General features: G+C 46.4%; 1 protein-coding gene across 1 annotated transcript in view; it reads left to right on the top strand.

Annotated features, from left to right (window-relative positions):
- AR (androgen receptor) overlaps positions 1-22290 on the top strand; it is a 267275-nt gene that overhangs the window by 105107 nt on the left and 139878 nt on the right. The window contains exon 2 of the mRNA XM_061598960.1: positions 567-718. Within this exon, the coding sequence (XP_061454944.1) occupies positions 567-718 (152 nt within the window). The remainder of the gene's footprint in view (positions 1-566; positions 719-22290) is intronic.

Here is a 22290-nt window from a genome sequence, read left to right as displayed (position 1 = left end):
TGTGCAGATGGAAACAACAATAATTTTGTTAGCCCTTTCTCCAGCTAAAGAGCATTACTCAAGCTATGTTGACAATTCCTCTACACAGCCATAGCCAGTATTGATATACTTTGGGGCACATGATGCTGCATTGTTTTCTTCATTGTTCTTACTGGTTGGACGTGAGCTGCTCTTCCACAGAGAAATCACCTGCTAAGTGTTCGCTGGGCTGCAGAACTTGTGACCCTCCTTGGATATTGGTCCCTCTGGAGTCCACCAGCATCTGGAGGGCCACAGATATTCTCAGACTTTCAAGGAGTGCTAGTTCCCACTTCCTGGTGGCCGCTGCTGCAGATCTGCCCAGAACAGCAGAAACACCTTCTGCACTCTGGAGGAAACAGTCTTTCCATCACCACCTTCCAAGGAAGTAGTTCCAGGAGCCACATGAGCTCGTTGTTTGCTGCCATCAACAGCACTTGGTAGTCCAGATCTATCATTGTGACAAGAGTCTCCCAGCTGCCCCCTTTGTCCATTAGTTCTTCTCTGTGTGTCACATTGGCTGATGCTTCTCTCTTTTCCCCCCAAAGGTTGGAGTCTGCAAGGGACCATGTTCTACCCATTGACTATTACTTCCCACCGCAGAAGACATGCTTGATCTGTGGGGATGAAGCTTCTGGATGCCACTATGGAGCGCTCACCTGCGGGAGCTGCAAAGTATTTTTCAAAAGGGCAGCTGAAGGTAATTTGTTTGTTTGTTTGTTTTTAGAGAGATTGTGAATGCAAATCAGAAGATGATTGCGGATGTCATTGCCATCCCAGATTACATTTAATTTCCTTCCCCAAACCTCTGTCTTTGGCCACACAAGTTACCTTCAGAAGGTGGTTATGTCACTGTTTGCCTCCTCAGACAACGAATCCCCATCATGTATTTAAAGAGAGAGAAAGAGAAACTCTTTCTGATTGAGAAATGCTTCAGGCATCGGAGGGCACTGATCCGTGGATGTCCACACAGCCTCATTAGAGACCTTGTTTCCAGTTTGCTCTCCTCTTGGCTTTCCCCTCTAACCTTTCTCCAGGGTTTTTGCAGGCAAGCAAAGAAGTCATTGTACCAGCCAGTAATTTATTTATTTATTTATTTATTAAATTTATTAGTTTAACTTGCTATCAAGATATCAATTGGTTAATGGTTGTCTGCATTCATCCTAAGGAATTGGATCACCCCTAAGTGAATTGATCACAAATCCACACCATAAAAAATAATCAGTATCCAGCAAGCAGTCAAAAGAGTTAGGATTCCAAATGTTGCCCATTACGTTCCAGAATTACTTACGCCCTGATGGTTTTCTTCCCTGTGAGGGCAAGAACCAGATGATGATGATGATGATAATGATGAATGTTATCATTACAACAACCTTTTTTAATCTCTGTTCCCTAGCAAAGCCCAGGGTGGGCTACAGCAGTTTCAAATACAATGTTAGAAACCATTAAAATGAATTACAATCACAGGAATAGGTTGCGTCCTGTAAAACGCACATCTCAAGTGCCAAAGGCCAGATTGAAGAGGTGCAGTTTTAGCATTGCCAAAAGCTGTACAGTGACGTGCCAGACGCATTGCGTCAGGGAGGGAGTTCCACAACTTGGGGTTGCCCAGGAAAGGGCTCTCCTGGGCCACCATCCCCTGAACTTCTACGGGTGGCAGAACTACCAAGGCAGCCCCCTCTACTAATCTTAATACCTGAGAAGATCTGTAGGAGGGAGGTGGTCTCTCAGATGTTTGACACCTAAGTTGTTTAGGGCTTTAAATACTGACGTGAGCACCTTGAATTGGGCCTGGAAATAAACTGGCAACCAATGCAACTGTTTTAAAATGGGGTTATTTTGGTCGCTGCATTTTGGACCAGTTGTTGTTTCTGAGTCGTCTTCAAGGGCAGCCCCACGTAGAGCACATTGCAATAATCCAGTCTGGAAGTTACCAGAGCATGGACTATTGTGGCCAAGTCATCTCTGTCCAAAAGGGGCCGAAACTGGTGAAGCAGCCAGAGATGGAAAGTGGCATTCCTCGCCCTGAAGGCCGCCTGAGTCTCAAGGGACAGTGTTGGATTGAGTATCTCCAAGCTACGAATCTGTGTCTTCCAGGGGAATGCAACCCCACCCAGAACACTTCCCATCTCATGGACTCAAGAGCCTGGAATGCATAACACCTCTATCTTTTCAGAATTCATTCTTAGTTTGTTGGCCCACGTACAGCACATCACTACCTCCAAACACCTGTCTCGCACCTCAGCCGCCACTCCTGATTCAGATGGAACAGAGGGACAGAGCTACATGTATTCATCACTTGGTGATTAGATCAAGTGATGGCTTGTATATGTCAGTGGGCCACAGATCTATCACCAGTGACAGAAATTTCCTATTGACTTAAAAATTCAGTGCTTTGAAATGGAGCCAGCTGTAACTTGTTTTCTCATTGATTCCATCCACCCACCCCTGGAGAATGGTATAGTCGTAGGGAGAATAAGGGCAACTTTCTCCTCTGCCAAATTGCACCCCTCCCCATCTGCTTTGGGGGTCCTGTGGGAGAGATTAGTGTGTTAAAGGAGGCATAGGGGGGCTGGGGAAAGGAGCGGAACCTCCTTCCCTTTTATCTCCCCATAAATTGATTGCACTTCTGGCAAGTCCTGGTCTCCACCTCAAAACCTGAACCTGATGCCCTCTGCTCGCTCTTCTTCCCAAGCGCCAGAGACAGCGCTGTGGTTGGCTGTTTGGTGTGGACCCCTGCCATGGTGTGATTTTTATTTCTCATTTAGAGATTACAGCAAAATGAGAAGTTTCATTAGGCTGAATGGTAAGAGAAGACTGTGGGCTTTAAATTTGCATGGAAGGAAGGGGGAGCAGCAGCTCAAAGCCCGTATATTTGGTCATATAAGCACTGCTGTAAATCAAAGGAGCCCGTCTGGGAGTTTTGGAGGGCACCTACCTAGTGCCAGCCGTAATTTTTCTGTTCACGCTAACAGCTACTAAACGCACTGGCTGCTGGCAATAACAAGTCATCTGCCATTTTTTATGATATCATTTAGCAAAGAGGCACTTCTTGGTCCACCAGTCAATGCACTTGCATTTGGGAATCAGCAATATCTTTCCCTCTGATATATTTCTCTCTCAATCATCACACAGAGGGGGTTTGTGCACTTGTTCTCCAGGCTGGGTGCACGACACACTGCACATTTTGACTTGGTAGCATGTTTGTGATTATGTCTGAGCCACTACCATGAACATTTCTGGGACCATTTCACCATTAAGTTCCATTTTTGTTGGCTGTGCATGCAGGGCCTTCTGTGGTTCATTTGCTACACTTATGCCATTTGTGGGATGCCTTTTTCCTTTAGTTTCCAGCCAGGCTTCTATTTCATTGTCACTCCATCCCCCCCACCTCTCCTTTTCATCAGAGCCATAAATTCACATGTGAATATTTTCTATTAAAAGTGGTGCTTCACGGGAACCACTCGTCTTTTTGGCCACTTCGTTAAATCCTGCTTATTGCCCTAATGGCTTTAGAGCCATCAGGAAAAACATAACAGACAGCGGCCTCCTTTAGGGGAGTTTTGATTTCATCACAGTTTACCTGTTGAAGGGTGTGTGATGAACCAAGTGAGGGAAAGGGTAAACAAAGGCTATTCAGAGTGAGGGCAGGTGCTTCCTGCATGGGGAATGCCTTTCTCTATCATGCCTTGCTTGTAAACTTCCCAAGTTCATTTTTTTTACAAGCTTTTGGAGATAGAGTATGTTCAGGGTAACTGTTCCCCTGACATATGATAAAGTTGCTTAAAGTAAGAAATATATATAAAGTCCAAGGACAGGGCCATTCTCTACAGAGAGATGCTCTCAGGATTTGGCCATCATGGAGGAAATGTTGGATGTGGACACAGTTTAGCATCCTGGTTAGAATCATAGAATCATAGAGTTGGAAGGGGCCTTGTAGGCCATCGAGTCCAACCCCCTGCTCACAGCAGGAAATCCACAGCTAGAGCATCTCCCGCAGATAGCTGTCCAGCCTCTGCTTGAAGACATCCAGCGAAGGGGATCCCACCACCTCCCTAGGCAGTCGGTTCCATTGCTGAACTGCCCTTACTGTCAAAAAGTTCCTTCTAATGTCCAATCTGAATCTACGCTCCTGCAACTTAAAACCATTAGACCTAGTCCTACCCTCTGGGGCAGCAGAGAACAAATCTGTACCCTCCTCTATGTGACAGCCCTTCAGGTACTTAAAGAGTGCAATCATGTCACCCCTCAGCCTTCTCTTCACCAGACTGAACATGCCAAGTTCCTTCAACCTTTCCTCATAAGACTTGTTCTCCATACCAGCTATCACCCTCGTTGCCCTCTTCTGAACCTGCTCCAACTTGTCTATATCTTTCTTAAAATGAGGCGCCCAGAACTGAACGCAGTATTCCAGATGAGGCCTGACTAATGCAGAATATAGTGGGACTATTACTTCCCTCGACCTGGAAACTATAGCTCTGTTTATGCAGCCCAAAACCACGTTTGCCTTGTATGCCACAGCATCACACTGCTGGGTCATGTTCAACTTGCGATCCACTACAATTCCAAGGTCCTTTTCACACGCACTACTGCTAAGCCGGGTATTTCCCATCCTGTACCTGTGCATTTTGTTTTTGTGGCCTAAATGCAGAATCCTGCATTTGTCTTTATTGAATGTCATTTTATTAATTTCAGCCCAATTTCCTAGTCTATCCAGGTCCCTTTGGATTTTATTCCTGTCTTCCATTGTGTTAGCTATCCCTCCCAGTTTTGTATCATCCGCAAACTTCATAAGGCTTCCCTCTACCCCGTCATCTAAGTCGTTGATAAAAATGTTGAAGAGTATCGGCCCCAGGACAGAATCCTGTGGCACTCCACTCGAAACCTCCTTCCAGTCCAAAGCAGAGCCAGCGACGACCACTCTTTGGTTAATTCCTCTGCTTTTCTGTCTGTCATTTATTTATTTATTTATTATACTTGTATACCGCCCCATAGCCGAAGCTCTCTGGGCAGTTTACAGTAACTAAAAACATTAAAACAAATACAATTTATCATGTGATTACCCAAAAGGTTGTGAGAAAGACAATATTGTGATTAGTATAAGAGCCATTTCACACATTATACAGCAGCAAAATCAGGTTTCCACTGAGTATGCACTTTAATAATATGGGGACGGGAGTGTTGCATTTTAACATCACACTTTTAGATGGATACTTAAAACATCTCAGGTGGCTATGAAAGGGTCCTTTGAGAATTGTAGAGGTAACACTGGGTTTGCCACTTAACATGGAGCAGCTCCCTTGTGTGTGAGACATGTATTTGCAAACACACATACCACATTTTGTGTGTGGGGTGTACATTTCTTGAAAGGATGAAATGTGTAGTCATTGGACGTGGTATACAGATTTATCCAGCTCATAATGCTCAGCCATATTACAAATCAAATACCATTTTTAAGATTTTGTGTGTGTGTGTGTGTGTGTGTGAGAGAGAGAGAGAGAGAGAGAGAGAGAGAGAGAGAGGTCTGTGTTCAGCCAGTCTGGTGATGAAAGCCTTGTGGACACAAGCACAGAAATTCTTTAGTTTAAACCCCTTACCACCTTGTCCTGTGCTGGCCACCAGCAGGAGCACAAAGGGACACCTGAGGGAGGTGTACTTAAGCAGGCAGCAGGCTGGAAGTGGCAGTCCTTCTACAGCTCCAGGTTGGTAACTTACTTCAACAAGCTTTGGCGTTCAACTGGGGTCTTGCCTCACTCTTGGACTTGACTTTCCCTTGCAAACTCAGCCCCCTTCCTGAAGAGCAGGGATTTTTAAGAATTCTGTATTGCTTTGAGACAGTTTGTTTTGTCCAAAGTGACTAACAAATGCAATAAACAATACTAATAAAGATCTTAAAGGGGTACTTATCTGGCTGGAGCTCTCCTGGGCCAGTCAGCTCTCACCTCACAAACGGGCACAGGGGGCCATGAGGGCCTTGGTCTCAAGGGGGCTGGGGGTCCTGTCATTCCTTGGAGGCCGGGCCTGGCAACCAGGAGGTCTTCTGTATCTTTAAAGTTGTGCAGGGGAAGGGAGAATTCCACCTTGTGGTTTTTCTCATTACAGTGTTGCAAGAACACCTGCACTTGGCTGACTTTTTCTTCTCCTAAAGATACAGGATCAGTCTCAGGCCCTGAGCCTGGCAACCCTATGCAGAAGTGAGGAAGAAGGCGCTGCACCAGGAGCAGCTCTTTTACATCTGAGGATGGCTGGCCAACGAAATGCCTGTCGGCAAAGTACAAAGTGGTTGTTTTCGTACCTCCGTGCCCCAAGTATATATTCATTGTTGTGCCTCTCACAAACTCTGGAGGTGTGCGTGCATATACACCAATCCTGATTGTCAAGACATTTTGCAAGCTTCAACTGGCCTCTATCCTTCCTTTGAAAGAGTGAGGCAGAGTTACCAGGGAGTAGAATAGTGGTTTGAAGTTGGAAGACCTTTGGGACATGCTATTTTCAGCACCCAGCAGTGGCGGCTCTATATTTAGTGGTTGAGGATATAATATTAAACTTTTCTGGATGCTGCCTTGCATCTCCGCCATTTTACTTTGCAAGGCTTCCGAAGATATTCTGCAGGCTGTGGGGTTTCCCCCTTCCTTATTTGAAGTGAGAAAGATCTGTGGGAATACAAGGTAGCAAAAACTGGTACCCCAGCCACAAGAGCAGGCCGATTCTCCACAGGAGATGATGCTTTGTTACATATAGAAGGTGGGCGCTCTCAAAAGCAGGCAGGCGCTCTGCAGCTGCTCTCAGAGGTCGCAGCTTCAGTCCATGGCCAGTTAACAGATTCAGCTAGCAGCTGGTGGGAGTTCTAGTCCAGCACCCTCTAGGGTACCCAAAACTGAGGAAGTCTGGTGGCCCTGGGTGCAGAAATAGTCCTGTGTTGTGACAGCTTCCTATATTTCATTAGAGGGAAACCCTTAAGATGTGAAACTGTCCCAAAATAGTAATTCTGCAATAAGGTTTCAACCCCAGGTCTGGATCCCAACCCAATTCTCATTGCAGGTGCATTTCTGCTCTTGCATTGGCTCTTGTCCCCTGTTCAGGCAAAGTGCAACTTATCTGTAGGGTTGGGATCTCCTCTTGCCCAGCACCCTGAGAACATAAGAGCCCTGTTGGATTGAGGCCAAAGGCCTATCTAGTCCAGAATCCTGTTCTCTCAGTGGCCATCCAGATGCCCTAGTGAGGAGCCCTCAAGCGGAACCTGAGTGCCGCAGCAGCACTCTTCCCACCTGTGATTCATAGCAACTGGGCGCCTGGATCAGTAGTGAGATCCTCTTTCTTGACTCCCCTGCCATCTGTCTTCTGACCTCTGGCAACAGAACTTCCTGTTGAGCAAGTGAATTTGCACTGTATATGGGGCTACCCTTGAAGACAGCTCAGTTGAAATGTTAGTTCATGTTCTCCTGTGCTGTAATTTTTTATAAGTTCATAAGATCCCATTTTATCTCCCAAGTACATCTGGAGAACTCACCAGATTCCAACCTTAAAATCACAGAAAATAAAGCCAAGTTCTCTGCTGTAGTTATCAAAACTAGGTCATCATTATTAAAGGGAAGGTGAGTTCTGAGTCAAAACGGTCTATATTTTTTAACTATTTCTGATTGTTAATGGATTTGTGATACTCGTTTTAAAGGGCACTATTTGTTTAGATGTGTATTGTCTGGGTCCCCCTTCCCCCGTGTTTATCATGATATCCCAGCACTGTTTTGATGTTTATGGTCTGTAGAACAAATAAACTGAGCTTGTGTGGAAGATGGACCGGAAGCTGCAGTTATGCAAAATGCAGCAGCTGGTTGCTGCGTGGGTCAGCCAGCCAGGAGCATATTAGTCCAGTTCTATGGGATTTGCATCAGCTCCTGAAATGCTTCTGGGTCTAATTCAAAGTGTTACTGTTGATCTATAAAGCCCTGCACAACTCAGGTACTTCAAGAATATCTCTCCCAGCATTGTCCTGCATGGCTGTTAAGACCTGCAGGAGAAGTCCATATCAGCATCCTGCATCGAGACGCTGGTGCATCCTGTAGTCCCTGGAGAACCCTTTTTCTCAGTGGAATCCATTGGAAGTTTGGCTGGCACCTAAAGTGTGGTTTTTATTTTGGCATCGGCTCAAAATTTGTTTATTTTTCCAAGCTTTTAAGTGTTAAGATTTTATGGGATCATCCACAGCATTTGTTGCTTTTATGCATTTCATAAGCTCCTCCAATGACTCTTTGAGGCTGGTAATGTGAGATAAAAATGGTAGCGATTGTTCCATAGATGAAGAAATAAGTGACTATGGGAGCCGCCTTTCCTGGCTGCATCTAACCAAAACGATTGGGTGCTGCTGAGGGGCCACTTCCTGCAGGAGCTGCTGGTTTGTTTTTTAAAAGCAATTTCCCAGCTTGGTGACTGCCCAAGTGGACCAGTGGGAAGCAGGCCCAGCAGCTCTTGGTGTGGCTGGGAATACCTTCTCTTTCTGCTTGCAAGGCCAGGGACACAGAATCCAATCTCTCCTGGGGACGCTTGCCATTTTGTAGTAGTTTCAGAGGGTTGTATGTTCACGCACCCAAAAAACCGTCTCACCCCTTATATACCCAGCCAATCCCTGTGCTCTGCAGCCTCCTGCAGACACCATCTCCTCAAGAGGTCCATTCCGCACAACATAGGAAGCTAATCTTCAGTGTGGCAGCACCTACCCTGTGTGTCCCTCCCTGTATCTGTTAGACAAGTACCGCCGGTTGTCTTTTCAGCACCTACTGCAGGTGCTTTTGAAGAGGTTTTTAAAATTGTTTTCAGTGTTTTATCACCAGTGTTTGCTGCCCCAGGCTGTCTTTGGGGGAAAGAGCAGCATGTAAATTAAATAATTAAATAAATAAGTGTCATCCACGGGGTGGGGTGGGGTGGGGAGGGGAATCCTTTTCTTTGCTATTTTCTCTCTGTTCTTCTTTTAAACCTGCTCTGTTTTCTCTGCATCACTCCCTCTGGACCTTCCCTCTTTCTCTGTTTCCCCCCCCACAGGTTCTCCTGCAGCCCACCTTCTGGCTGCCCTCTTTACTAGGCGCTTAGAATGTACACCGAGGCGCAGGTGTGTGGCTGGGGGAGACCTCAGTTGGGCCGGGCAATCTTTTCTCTCCCCACAGCTTTTCATGGAGGGTGGGAATGGTGGCTGGGCCAGCATGCCTCTGGGGGAAAGCAATCAATTTCCTTGAGGGGCAGTGCTCCCCAGCCTCCCTCAGTCACTGGGATCATGGCCACCCATCAGAGAGCACTGCACACTCCATAGCCTCCCTCATTGGCACTCAGCCATATCTCGCCTCTGACGTCAGGCCCCAGCCAGGGGTGTCCTCATAAGGGGAAGACCAAGAGACGCTGCTCTTGGACCCCGCCCTGGCTCAGGTCCTGTAGCAAGGTCTAGGACAGGGTATCTGCATCTGGGGCAAGTTTGGCCCCTGCCATTGAGGCTGAATTGGCCCTGAGCCCAAGAGAGGGCATTGCCTCAGCCACCACCTGGAGACCTGGCACATCTGGAGGCATGTAGCCCATCTACCGGCCTGGACTCCTCAGGAGTAAAGGAAAGGTCTGATTGCAGGTGGTCAGTGGGAGTCAGCTGAGGTTGGGGTGTGGTTCAGCAGGTCCAGCTTATAAAGCTCAGTGCTCAGCTCAAAGGGTTGCTGGAACAACATCTGTTCTTGAGCTCTGCACCTGACCCGGCCAAAGATTGCTTGTGGACCCTGGACCCATCTCTTGCCTTGCCCCTGGCCTGCGTTTCCTGGCTTCTGACCCCGGACTGCTCAGAACCTGATGCTTGCCGGACCCCCCTTGGTTTGACGGAGACTCTGGACTCTGACTTCAGACTGACCCTGGATGCTTGTGCTGCCCTCACTTGCTAAGGAGACCGGTGAGAGCAGGACATCCATCAACTGGTTTCTCCTCCAGGCTGCCTGCTTTAAGTGAGAACATAAGAAGAGCCTGCTGGATCAGGCCAGTGCCCATCTAGTCCAGCATCCTGTTCTCACAGTGGCCAACCAGGTGCCTAGGGGAAGCCCACTCTCCCCTCCTGAGGCTTCCGGCAACTGGTTTTCAGAAACATACCTTCCTAGGGAGGTAAGAATGACCCCCTCCTTGCAGTCCTTCCGCCGACAAGCAAAGACCTTCCTATTCCATCAAGCCTTTGGAATTGAAGACTAAGGATAGGGCATGAAGGGTACTGCATTGCTTATGTCTATTATATTATTTTTAAACTAGTTTGAGCCCTTTTAGCTATATATGGATGGGGTTACACTCCCCCTAAAGGAACAGGTGCGTAGTCTGGGAGTCATCTTAGACTCTTCCCTCACACTTGAGGCTCATGTAGCCTCGGTGGCCCGGAATGCGTTCTACCAACTTCGGTTGGTAGCCCAGCTACGTCCCTATCTGAGTAAGGAGGACCTCACATCAGTGGTACATGCTATGGTAACCTCGCGTCTGGACTACTGCAATGCGCTTTACGTAGGGCTACCTTTGAAGACGATTCGGAAGCTACAGCTAGTGCAAAATGCGGTGGCCAGACTGCTAACAAGAACTAAGCGGTCTGAGCATATAACACCTGTGCTAGCCCGTTTGCACTGGCTTCCAATATGCTTCCGGGCCAGATTCAAAGTGTTGGTATTTACCTATAAAGCCTTATACGGCGCGGGACCACGATATCTGTCGGAACGCCTGTCCCGATATGAACCGGCCCGTACACTACGGTCTACTACGAAGGCCCTCCTCCGGGTTCCGACTCATAGGGAAGCCCGGAGAGTGGTGACAAGATCTAGGGCCTTCTCAGTGGTGGCCCCCGAACTATGGAATGGTCTCCCCGAGGAGGTGCGCCTGGCGCCGACACTATCATCTTTTCAGCGCCAGGTTAAAACCTTTCTCTTCTCTGAGGCATTTTAATTCCTGTTAATTCTAAATTATTATATTTTGATTTTAGACTGTACAGTTTTTTTTTCAGTTTTGTATTGTGATATACTGTATTGTGTTATTTTTATTGTATTTTTAATGTTCACCGCCCAGAGAGCTGTTGCTAGTCGGGCGGTATATAAGCTTAATAAAATAAAATAAATAAATAAATAAATATGTGTATGGTTTTAATATTGGAAATAGTTTAATCTTATTTTAATGTAGACTTTGTATGTTTTTAATTATATCTATTTTTTATCTGGAAGCCGCCATGAGTTCCAGTTTTGGAAAAATGGCGGGGTATAAATAAAGACAATAATAATAATAATAATATTGCCTCTGAGTAGGGTGGCAGAGCACAGCTATCATGGCTAGTAGCCATTGATAGCCCTGTCCTCCATGAATTTGTCTAATCTTCTTTTAAAGCCATCCAAGTGGGTGCCAAGTGTGAAACCTTGAGGCTGTTGGAGCATATGGCTACATGGAGGGAATAGAAGGAGGAAGCCTGAAGGTGACGTGGGCAACGGACTTGATCTCAGTGTGGATGCGAGAGACAAAGGGTGTGGCTGCTCACTGCATCACTGATCCCTCAAGGCTCTTGCAGTAAATCATGCAGGGATGCCTATTATTTAATGGCAATTAATTAAGGGGAGAGTAATTATGGTTATGCCTTGTCATAGACATAACCTGATAATAATTTGTGAGTCCTGTTCCATGCATCAGAGATGTTCCTTGGACCCTAAAATCTGCACCTAGTTGGCAATTTTAAAATAGGTTGATAAGTTACTATAGAAGTCTGAAAATTGTTGTAAAATGAGGACAGTGTCAAATGTTTCAGGGATGTGGGAGAAGAAGCATGTGTGATTTGCACGTTCATTTTTTGCATTTTTGTTTTAACGTGCAACTGGAGATTGTGTGCACCTTCCCAGTGTTGGTACACAAGACGCTACAGATGTGGAAAACTATTGATGGATGAGTTCACCCCTCTGACTCACCTTGCAATTAGTTTCATTTTCCTGCGCATTCTTGGAATGTTCTCAGAAAGGAAAAAGCTCAGACTCTTTCTAAGCCCTCTGAGAAAATTATAAAAGGCTAACCACCGGAAGTTGATCCTCGGCAGAGTCACTCAGGAGTGACCGGGGTGTTTCAGGTGAGGCAGATGTTGCAGCTCTTCACGCCTGCTTTCCCTTCCGCCAGCCCTCCCTGCCAGGGCGAGCATTTCAAGCTGGGCCCAGACTTCAGGAGGCCTTTGCTTTCTGAACAAACACACTCCTCCCCAATTTTGAATGGCGATGGCGTCTTTAGTAGAAACAGATTACATGTTAGATGGGAGGTATGAAAAAGTGTGATTTCTCTTCTTCTTGTATCTGAAATCACTTTGAACCTTGGCGCTTTGGTGTGATGGGATCCAAATTTGCTGGTTTTGCAAAATCACAGTAAAAACACTAAACATATTTGCTGACACTAAAGGTTAGGCCTTCCTTGTTTGTGCCTAGTTTCTAATTATTTGGGTGACATGCTGACACCTCAGTATAACTTTCCTGTGCAATAATAAAGGCATTTTTCAAAGGAAGGAAGGTGGGAACATCATTTCTGAAGGGCTCCTTCAGCCCAGAATATCACAGCAGTGTCTTTGATGAGAAAGTCCCAAAGGTCATCATTGCTCCTATCTGCTACTTCCTGGTTGTTGAACATGATTCCTCAAGTCCCACCTCCCTCTGGTTGTGCACCTTCCCAGCACCTCACAGATTAACATAGGGCAGAGGTGGGGCACCCGTGGCCCTCCGGATGTTGATAGAGCCCAGCTCCAATCAGCCCTCGCCCGCAGGGCCAATGGTCGGGGATTATAGCAGTCGCCCTCCAGCAACACCTGGACGGCCAAAGGTTCCCCACCCCCAACGGAAGGATATTCTTGAATGCTTGTAAAACACCACTGCTCCCCTATGGAGGACCCTTGCCTGATACCCCCACACACACCAATTACACATGACTGAAGACTCTTTTCCACATACTGCACTTTGTGTTCATGTACACTTTAACAGCTGCCCCGTGCAGTGACATTGGGAAGAAGGTTTGTCCCTCACAGCTTTATAGCTGAAGACTCTTTCCTAGTATGCCATTTTTAAGCACTAGAAGTTTTATTCCTCTTTCGTTCTCTCTTTTCAAAATGCCAGATGGATAGAGTTCCATCCCTGCTTCCCTCGGCCCTGTGGTCTGTCCTGCTTTGTCCCAGGAGAGAGTGAAGAGGGCAGAATGGGGGCTGAACAGCTGTCCTGCCAGGAGCCTGTGGTTCTGGAGGACTGAGCTCTTTACACTCGTCCATCCTTATGGATTTTGTGCTTTGTGGCACAAGGGAGCTCTCAAGCTGTTTGAGTGGTGAGTTTGGCCTTAGGGGGTGTCCTGAAAAGGAAGATATTCTGTCCAGAATGCCTCATTCCTGGAGGGCTCCTAAAAGTGGATAAATCTCTCTCTTCCCTGCTAGCCAGGCAGCTCTCGCTTAATTTATAGACTTTCCAAAGCACGTATAGGGCCAGGTTAAATACAGGCTGGCTCCAAAACCTGTACAGACAGATTCTTCAGCCCTGCTACGGATTTCCATATCAAAATGTGAGTGAGCTTGGATTCGTTTTCTGTTGCTTTGTTCCAGCGCTGTGATTTATTTTGCTGCCCAGGTTGGCGTTGTGAGGAGTTCAGGCAGGCTGCCTTTCAAGCACCTCCACCCACCCCACCCCACCCACCTCTGCCTGCTTTCCCACTCCTGTTTGAAGGTGCTGCTGAGAAAGCCCCAGTCGGCACATTCTCGGCATTCTGTGAGGTTCTTACTCACTGTTAATAATAGCCAGGGAAGTGTTGGGTCCAGGTTTGGTGATCAGCACAAATTGTGCAAATGAAGTCACTTGACTTATTCTGCATAAGTTACTTTTCTTCCAGGATGCAAGTTTTTCCAAAGAATTTGAAAAGGAGAGTGAGGAGAGGGTGTCCTGTTTTCAGCTCCACTTCTCCACAGTTTGCTTATCCCACAGAACAGAACTTGCACCCCAGCAGGGTCTCGGCAAACCGCCTCCTTGGGCAGAACGGGACAGCCGTTCAGGCAAGCGACTAGCAAGCTATAGCACAGGGCTTGGTGCAACTACTTGGGCCACAAGTTGTGCATGGCTGAGTTTGGACCACTTTGCGCACAGGAAGGGGGCTTTGCTTAGTGGTAGAGGAGGGATGTTACACGTGCAGGGTTCTAGGCACAATCCTGTATTTCCTGTTCAAGATTTCCAGCCAGATTTGGCAGTGCTGGATTAGTGCTTCTTTACCCTGGCCTTTGACAAATGCATATGTTCAGGACCCCCTGAGTTTCTCCCCTCCAGCCCTGTCCAGTGTGTGCCACACGCAAACCACACTGAGCAAACTTCTGTCGGGAGAGGCATCGTCATGGTGTTTAGATATGTGAGACTTTTCATTCTCACAGACAGTGGGTGTATGTTTAAAACACCAAAATCAGTTACAATATTCATGGCCCCAGGATTGCTACTGTCGGTTTCTCTCTCCTGGGAAAGCCTGGGCTCCCAGACTCGTTGCCCTTAGTGCAGCCTCCACCAGCCTGCTGCCCTCCAGATGTTTGGGACTGCAACTCTCGTCAGCCCCAGCGAGCCCACCCGTGTGATTCTGGGGTTGGTGACAACTGTAGTCCAAACAATTTGAGGTCACCAGGGTGGGGAAGGCTGCTTTGTGCCTTTCCCTTTGTGTGCTGGTTGTCGTTTCAAGCAGCCTCCGGCACAAGCCCTCATGTGGTGCTGCGCATGGACTCAGACAGCCTTTTTACATCACTTTGCAGTGAACAAATCTTCCCTTTGTGGTACATACCAATTTGCAAAGACTACTCGGTTGTCAGAGCAGAAACCAAGGCCAGGTTATTACTTCTTGCCAACACTAGTTTGCCTCGCTCCTAAATATATGACTTCCTCTGCCTTTTCCTGTGTTGGGTAGCTGACTGTAAAGCCTGCAGAAAGATGTGTGAGTTGCAAAAATGAATGCCCTGGTTTGGAATTTCCAGGTCTTTGACACATTATTTAACACATTATTTGACACATTATTTAAAGAGCGGGGTTGAAAATTAGATTTTGTCTCAAGGTGTATATAAGTGCATGTCGCAAGGCTTAGAAGGGGGAAAACCCCAGGAACCAGAGCTGCCCAAGGCAATGGAAACAAGGAGCCAGGTTGCTTGAATTGTTTTCAAACAATTCAGTCAGAATTTTCACACACTCACAATTTGGCAAAATTTCAGGATGTGAAAGTTCACACCCTTTGATCCTTTTTTTAAAAAAATGATGGAAATAAGAATACATCAGTTGTCTTGTTTATGAATTTATCGATTTTAAGCAAATTCTACAAGAGCCAGATTCAACACTTTGTTTTTAGTAAAATTGGGCATGCTGACTGCAGCAGCAGAATATACTCTTGAAATGTTGCCAGGAAATTTGCTTGAGAGTTTTTCTCTCAATGTGTTTCCGCTCTGGTGGCGAAAGGGTCCCTGTCGCTCAGCATTGTCCAGCATTGTGCCTTCCTCCAGATCTCGCTGGACACAGCTGCTGTCACCCCGACCATTGGCCACCCTGGCGGGACTGATGGGAGCTGGAGTCCATCAACCTCTGGAGGGCCCCACATTGGCTGTCCCTGATCTACACTGACCGGCAGGAACTCTCCAGGCATTCAGACCGGGGTCTTTCCCAGCCCTGTCTAGAGCCAGCAGGGATGGCACGGGGGCCCCTCTCATGCTCCAATGCTGACATGCAGCCCTTCCACAGCAGCAATTTGAGCATTTCCTTACTGTGGCGTGAGGTGGAGCCATGAGGCCCTAAGCAGATGGCAGAGAACCCTGAGTGCTGCTTGCAAATGTTTGTGTCAGAGTTTGCACAATGCTCTTCGATGAAGGTTCAGTGGCCTGCTTCTCCTTTTGCTGCAGAAATGTGGAGAACTGAATTTGACATTGGAAAAATGAGAATAGGTGAGAATGGAAAGGGAGGGATCCTTCCACCCCGAGTGACCAGAGATGTCCTCCCAGTGGCTGCTCCCTGAGAGCTGCCCATCCCCTCCCATGGAGAATTGTTCCAGAATAACAACTGGTAACAACTGGTGGTAAAGTCCCCACCCCCAAATAATAATAATAATAATAATGGCCACCACAAAGGATAACTTCCACCCCACATTTTCACAGACTTTGATGCCCCCTTGGATAAATCGCCAAAATGGAACCTGAATCTTATCTGCGGATGGAGGCAGCGTACTACAAGCAGGAGGTCCCGTTCAGAAAAATGAGGAGAGGAGGTCTCAGGCCACATGTGGCTGAATCTCACTGTGAAACCTGTTCTTCTGTGCTAAATCGCCCCGCCCGCTCTCTGAAATGGCCCTGATGCAGACCTCTTGCACACTTCCCTCCTCCCTCCATAAAACTGCTTGATATGTGGTGTGCAAAAAAACTGAGGGGAAGGTGTTGAGAGGAGATCTCTGTTTCTGACAATTAAAAATATGAAAGTGTTTGCAGTTTATTAGTTTAAGGCATTTATTTACCTTACATGGCAAACAAAACCATAATTCGTTTAAGGTATTTATATACCTTACAAGCCAACTGAATGAAATGCAAAGGTTAAGATTGTTACCTCTTTTTGCAAGGGATCTGTTTAAACTTTGAAAGGCCTAGACTTGAAGTGCAAATAGTGGGTGTACCTAGTAACTAGTAGCTGCTTTGCAAGCCACTTGAGAAGGTTGTGATTGAGAGAGGGAGAGAGAGATTGCACAGAAATTGACCAGCTCCAGTTACCTTCTTCATCATCTTCAGTGCTGCTGTCACCTCGCTGCAGCTTACAGAGTTTGTGGGCTGCCCGTTGGGGGTCTTCTTTCACATGGAACAAATCCAGTCTCACCATCCTCAATCACATAGAGCACTTCTTGTCAACTGCCGGATCAGTTCCTCTGCCTGTTGAAGTCTTTAAAAGTCTTTCTGAACAAACAAGCAAAGGACAATATATGGTTATTCCATTTGAAGAGCAGGGAAGGTTAACTCTTTTTCCACTTACTTGACTTCCGTTCCTTTTACATTACACCCTTTAAACTTAAATGGTGCCGCAGTTTATTCATTTTCACAGTTGTACTTGAATATTTTTTTCTGGGCGTGTTTTGTCATACTAATACGTCTAGGATTGCCCATCTAATGTTATTTTTCCCCACATGCAATTGTATGGAATGCCATCAGCCATCAGTGCACTTCTCTGCATGTTTAGTGTCTTCAGTGGGCTTGCTTAGGTTTGCAGCCTAACAGTGAGGTCCTTTGCATGTCTCTCAAGAAGCAGGTCTCAGTGAGTTCAGTGGGGTTTACTCTCAGGTGAGTGGGTGTGTGATTGCAGGTTTTGAGAGGGAGGACCACACTAGCACTGTCTGAGTCCTTGCTGTCGGCACACTTGTGCTACCAGCACGACCGACACACCAGTAGATAAATTAACTCCAGATCTTCAGCACATTCTCCTTGAATGAAACAGATTGTTTAAGCTGCTCTGAACTTCCTGCCTCTTAGAGAAGGAGGTGCACAAAATAATATATTTTAGGCCTGCGTAGGAATGGGGGAAGAATTCGTTTAGTCCACTTTTCGTAGTGGACCAACTTGGCTTGATGCTCCCAAGTGTGTGTGTTTGTGGATTGGAATGAAACTCCCAGTTGGTTTATGAACTCCTGATTTTGCGATGCGTTTTCAGTGTGCCAAAAGTGCACACAAAACTGCATATTTTCAGCGTGCAAAAAGTGCACTGAAAATGCATTGCAGTTTTGGGTACAAATGAATATTTAATTGGTAAATATATTGAAAACCATTGAAAAGTGCATATTTTAGGTTAAAAGTACACACAAAATGAATACAATGTGATGGAATGGATGCAAAGAGACACCAGGGAATTGAACTGGATGGAATGGGCCAGTGATGAAGTGCCACCAGCGAGACTGACACTGGATGGGAATTAGTGGCTCAATGTGTCCCTGGGGCTAAATGACCTCTGGAAATTCGCCAACCTATTTGTGGGCAGTGAAACTGGGGGGGGGGACAAAATATGGGGGCTGGGGTGGAATTGGTAGATAGTATTCTGTTTTTTGGAATGGCCTTTAGAAATTTATTTCTAAGAAATTTCAGTTCAGCACTAATATTTTTTCCATCTGCAGCCTTTTGATACTGCCCCTCCCTCTCTGTAGTCAATTTCAAGTTCTGTGAATGAGAAGCGGCCAAAGAACTGAGCTTTGTGTCAAAGCAGTGCATAAGCTGGGAGAGTGTGTGTTGGGGTGGGGACAGATTGTCCTCTAGTCCTTGCTGGTCTCTCCATGGTTGGGGTTAGGTGATGCCTCAACTGCACCTGGCAAAGTCCGTCACTCCTCTCAAGCTGGTATCCCCAAAGCTGTGCTCCTGCTCATACTCTATAGACATGCTTTGATTTGGGGTATGGGATCGCAAGACCTTGCCCCCCCTAACCCCTAGGCTGCTACTAGCGGTTATTACAGCTTTCATGTTAGAGCCACTTCTCTAGTGGAGGACGTTGCTGTGTTGAATTCATTGATAAATTGTGGTGACGGTCTCAGTTAGATAATTGCCCTTGTTTGTGCATTGCATCTCTCTCTGTTCATCTTTCTTCCCAGCAGAGTCTGAAGCTCGATCTCCTCTTCCCCTTGTTCCTGAACTTAATTGTGATGTCAGCTAATGAGCCATGATTGAAATAATAGTGATAATTACCTTTGCTTTCTCTCTCTGTGGTGTATAGTGTAAAGGCACACGGCAAGCAACCAGCAGCTCTCTGATGCTGACAAGGTAGCACAGCTGCATAAAATTTGGCGGTGGGTGGAGAAAGGCTTTCTTCTCATTTGAGCTTAGCAAACTTTGGGATTTAGAATCTCCCAACTTTCCCAACATATCTAAGTAAGAAAATGTTGGATTTAGGGATTTTTGAAGGGAAGAGAAAAGATTTTAAAAGTTGATTTGTACAAAATACGACCTTAAAATCATCAGCAAAGTCCTATTTCAAAGTTTCAATTTGAAAATGTTTGGATTTTTTTTCTTTGATGCCTTTTTGCATCGCCCTTCATCAGACAGGATCTCTGAGTAGTTTAGATGTGACACATTAAAAGAGCAGTAAAGCCAATCTTAAAGCAAGGCTTCAAGCAAATACTACAATCGTACAATTAAAATAAATCAAACGGATAGCTTTGCTTTCAGCAGGTCTCACCCCATGGCTGTAGCCCAGTGGCAGAACATCTGCTTTGGGTGCAAATGGTGCCAGGTCCAGTCCCCAATGCCATCTCCGAATATGGCTGGGAATGTCCTCTTTTTCAAATTGCCAGTCAGTGTCAATGATACTGAGCTAGACAGACCAAGCATCTGCCCTGGTGAAAGGCAGCTTGCTACAGTCTTGTTTTAGGTATTCCCCCCAAGACCTGGATGCAAAGGCGTATCTCCAAGTGGCACCAAAAAAGAGCCAGTGTTGTGTAAGGGTTAGAGTGTTGGACTAGTACCCAGAAGACCAGGGCTTGAATCCCCACTCAGCCCTGAAGCTCACTGGGTGATCTTGGGTGGTCAGTGTCTCTCAGCCTAACCTACCTCACAGCTTGTTGTGAGGATGAAATAGGGAGGGGAGAATCATTTCCTTGAAGAAAGGATGGTATATAAACGTAAGAAATCAATCGGTCAGTCAAAATCAGAGCTTGGAAAAGTTACTTTTTTGAACTACATCTCCCATCAGCCCAATCCAGTGGCCATGCTGGCTGGGGCTGATGGGAGTTGTAGTTCAAAAAAGTAACTTTTCCAAGCTCTGGAAAATCCCAGTAGTGTCCATACATGCAAGGGAAGGGAGCGCCATAACTCCATCAGTGGGGCAACTAGAAGGGTCTCCCCTACAGATTTCAGGGCCTGGGGCAGGCAGATATAGGGAGAGCCATTCTGTCAGGTATTTGGGTCCCATTTTGTTTAGGGCTTCTAACACCAACACCTGAAATTTAGCCTGGTCCAGGACACATCATGAGAAGACATGATTCACTAGAAAAGCCAATAATGCTAGGAAAAACAGCAGGGAGTAGAAAAAGAGGAAGGCCAAACAAGAGATGGATTCATTCCATAAAGGAAGCCACAGACCTGAACTTGCAAGATCTGAACAGGGTGGTTCACGACAGATGCTATTGGAGGTCACTGATTCATAGGGTCGCCATAAGTCGCAATCCACTTGTAGGCACATAACAACAAGAGGCTGCTTGTTTAACTTAAGAGCACCAGGTGACAAAGCAGGCCAGACATCAGCTGGAGTGTTGGTGGCGCAAATCCCAGTGTGAACCTGGCTGAAGAGAGGTACCAGTATGTAGCTGTTCCCTCCATTGGGAGAACTGGCCATTTTTCCTGCTTTCTCTTTCCTGCTACCGGGTCCCTTCTATCTACAGTATATGATTGTTGGCACTCTCAAAGAACTGTAACAGGTTAGTGACACAGGACTTACCCTTGCAGAAGCCATGCTGGTTATTTGATCTTTAACAATACTTCCCCCGCCCCCCAGTTTTCCCAGAACACATGTTAAGCCAACCTGCTTGTAACTTCCAGGATCCTCCCCCCTGATCCCTTTTCAGAGACTGGTGTGACATTAGCCACTTTCCAGTTCTCAAGTATGGAGGTGGATCTGAGGGACAAGTTACCTAATTTTGTTAGGAGATCAGCAATTTCACCTTTGAGTTCTTTGACACCTCTCAGGTGGATGCCCAAAGGCTCTTAAAATCCACCAAGTGCTCAGCATGCAAGGCTGCCATTCACAAACTTATCCTTAAAGCAATGAACATAGTGGAATGCCTGCATCACAGACATTTCCTCTCCCAGGGAAGCCAGGGAACTGTGCGGTTGTGTGAGCACAAAGGGCTACAGCAGCCTTCACCAACCTGGTGGCCTCTGGATGATTCAGACTGCACTTTGCAGTCCAGCACATCTGGAGGGTATCCATTTGGTGAAGGCTGTTCTAGGGTGTTCCAGATGGCTGAGAAATCGAGGATTTCTTGCTTTAGCGGAATGGCCATTGATCCATTAGGTCAAGTGGTCCCATTGACCCATCAGTCCTAGCATGCTCTAGGGAGAGTATAGTCTCTTCCCTCACCCTTTGCATGACAAATAGGTTGACCCTTTTGGATCCTGCATGTGCTGGTATCCTTAGCAGAAAAGCATTCCCACTTGACATGAGACTGTGTGTGGCCAAGTCAAGACAGGGCATTGGCATCCATCCAGACTATGAAACAGACTTCCTGACTCCTGGGACATTTTTTTACATTTTTTAAAAAAGTCTTAGATTGTTTGGCATCTTTCAGTGTAGGCGTTCAGGTTCAAGGTTCTTCAGAACATTCCTTATTTGCAAATATTACTGCAGTTCTTCAAGAAAAAAAGCAAAACCTAAGGCAGAAAGTTGGAACACTATTTATAAGCTCTATTCACTCCGTTGAGAGCCAGTGTGGGAGACCAGGGTTCGAATCCCCACACAGCCATGAAGCTCACTGGATGACCTTGGGCCAGTCACTGCCTCTCAGCTTCAGAGGAAGGCAGTGGTAAACCTCCTCTGAATACCGCTTACCATGAAAACCCTCTTCGTAGGCTCGCCATGAGTTGGGATCCACTTGAAGGCAGTCCATTTTTCCATTTTCCCCCCTTCACTCCTTCGTGTGAGCCATTAGAGCATGAGTGTGTGGAGCAAGGAGCAGAGCCTGTGCTTTGAGCACTGTCCCTGATGCTGGGGTGGTGGTGGAGGAGAGCCCAACATGTGACGTCCTACTCAAATACCGGATTATTTGGGTGCCTCAATCACGTGGAGTGCCTACTCGTGAGTAGCACATGGATGCCAAAGCTAAAAGACATGACTTGACGGCTAAAAGTGTGGCCCTTCTCCTTGCTCATGTGTGTGCATGCCCTACATGTGTGTAAGGGGTGAATAGTGTTTTGAGAGACAAATTGGGCATTCATCGTGTGCAGGGCTTGTAGAAGCCAGTGTGAATCATATGGATAATGCAAAGTGCTTTACCGCCCACTGAGTCTAGGCAGGGATCAATCGGTCCATTTCTGTTTCTCTAGGTTTCTCATTTTTTCGTCTTCAGTGCCTTTTGCCACATTTCCACAGCAGTTTGCATTTTTGAAAATGCCTCACAAAATATTTAGTGTGCATTTCTCCTACGTTTTCCTGATACACATTTTACTGAACAATTTCCCTTAATTGCTTTTCCCTGCATTTTTGTAGATAGTTTCACTGATATATGCAAACTTTCCCCTAGCATTCACATTTTTGTACACACTGA

Source organism: Rhineura floridana, chromosome 16 (assembly GCF_030035675.1).
Source record: "Rhineura floridana isolate rRhiFlo1 chromosome 16, rRhiFlo1.hap2, whole genome shotgun sequence".
Classification (NCBI taxonomy): domain Eukaryota; kingdom Metazoa; phylum Chordata; class Lepidosauria; order Squamata; family Rhineuridae; genus Rhineura; species Rhineura floridana.
This window is presented reverse-complemented; position numbering and strand designations above follow the sequence as displayed.